Source organism: Pteropus vampyrus, unplaced genomic scaffold (genome assembly GCF_000151845.1).
Source record: "Pteropus vampyrus isolate Shadow unplaced genomic scaffold, Pvam_2.0 Scaffold211, whole genome shotgun sequence".
In the NCBI taxonomy this organism is placed as follows: Eukaryota; Metazoa; Chordata; class Mammalia; order Chiroptera; family Pteropodidae; genus Pteropus; species Pteropus vampyrus.
In genome coordinates, this window is record NW_011888992.1 from 926,488 (window position 1) to 927,902 (window position 1,415).

At 66.9% G+C, this 1,415-nt stretch overlaps 1 protein-coding gene across 1 annotated transcript in view; it reads right to left on the minus strand.

Moving 5' to 3' along the window:
- Positions 1-1,415, minus strand: part of CFAP46 (cilia and flagella associated protein 46) — a gene marked incomplete at its 5' end in the record, with an annotated part of 70,978 nt that overhangs the window by 40,528 nt on the left and 29,035 nt on the right. Inside the window, 2 exons of the mRNA XM_011372605.1 lie at positions 7-130; positions 543-674. Coding sequence (XP_011370907.1) covers positions 7-130; positions 543-674 — 256 coding nt within the window. The remainder of the gene's footprint in view (positions 1-6; positions 131-542; positions 675-1,415) is intronic.

Genomic DNA, 1,415 nt, shown 5'->3' on the forward strand with positions numbered 1-1,415 from the left:
GACGACCTTCTGGACGGCACTCCTGGCCTTCTTCCTGCTGGCCGCAGAGGACAGCAGCGGGCGCCAGGTGTTCCAGAAGTGCCGCGCGGCCAGCATCACCAGGGCGCTGCTCCCCGCGATGCCCCCAAACCTGAAAGGCAGGTCCCACCTGCAGAGCCGGTGCCGCCTGTGCTGCCGCAGCGACACCTGAGGCTTCGACACCCACGACGGGGAAGGCAAGGCCGGGGTGTCGGGGCTGCCCCCAAACCCTGGATCCCTGTGCCCAGCTCTGCAGGACTCTGCGGCCCCAGGGCACGTCCCTGCTGTGACTCGTGCCTAAGCCACAGCTCCCACCCCCCACTCCCCACCCTGACCCAGCTCAGGACCCTGTTCCCGCTGCCCGTGCTGATGACCCTCATCACAGGATCACTGAAGGACGCGCGGCCTCGGTGGCGGTCCCCGCTGAACCGCGAGCCCTTCGTTTCACAGCACTGCAGTCATTTTCTCTCACACAGCGCGCACCCCAAATGCACGACACAGCAGCCACGTAGCACTGTGCACACCTGACGCTCTCTGCGAAGGCCTTGGTGGCCGCCAGGCGCAGCCGTGTCTGCCCCTTCAGGTTCTCCATGATGCTCCTGCCCTGGACGCAGGCCGTGGTGCTCAGCATCTCCGCCACCAGCTGAGCCTGGACCCTGGAGGCACAGAGGGGCCAGAAGCAAGAAAGGTGCCTGCAGCAAGGTGCGTGAGCCTGGGACGGCCGAAGAGCCTCATGGAAGTCCCCAAAGCAGAACCAGCCGAGTCTGGTCAACTCACAGAACCACGAGACGGGGCCAACGGCTGATCTGCAGGCTGTCCCGTGCGGCCATCAGCGAGCAGAGCAGGGCCCTCTGTGGGTGCCTCCCGCCTCGGCATGGCCAAGCCCCACTGGGAGCTATGGGGGCCCAGCACCGTGTGTCAGAGGCCGCCACCCTGCGCCAGGGACTGTCCTGTGCAACTCTGACTCACAGCGGTATTGAGCATGCCACGCCACCCCCTCCCCAGACCGTTATGGACCAGCCAAGCCATGCTGGGCACACGCGACACCACACGCATTGACATCGGCCCCTGGCAGCGCCGGATGGGAGCACGCACGTCCCTGCACCTCAGCTCAGGGGTGTCGACCCTTCCAGGAGAAACGCACGGGCTTCCGGGCAGACTCCTCGCCAGGGCCCGACGGCCCGAAGCAGGGACCGGCCTGCGGGAGCCTCGAAGGGGGCAGCCGCCGGCCCTCGGCCTGCAGGTCTACTGGTCTGCCGTGCAATGTCACATCCACGCGCTGCGGGGGGACCGAGGCACGTGGAGAAGGGGCCCTTCCTAGGTCCCGCGGCTGCTGGGGACAGCACGCTGTCCATGTCACCTGGCTGAGATGTGGACGGCATGAATCAGCTGTAAAC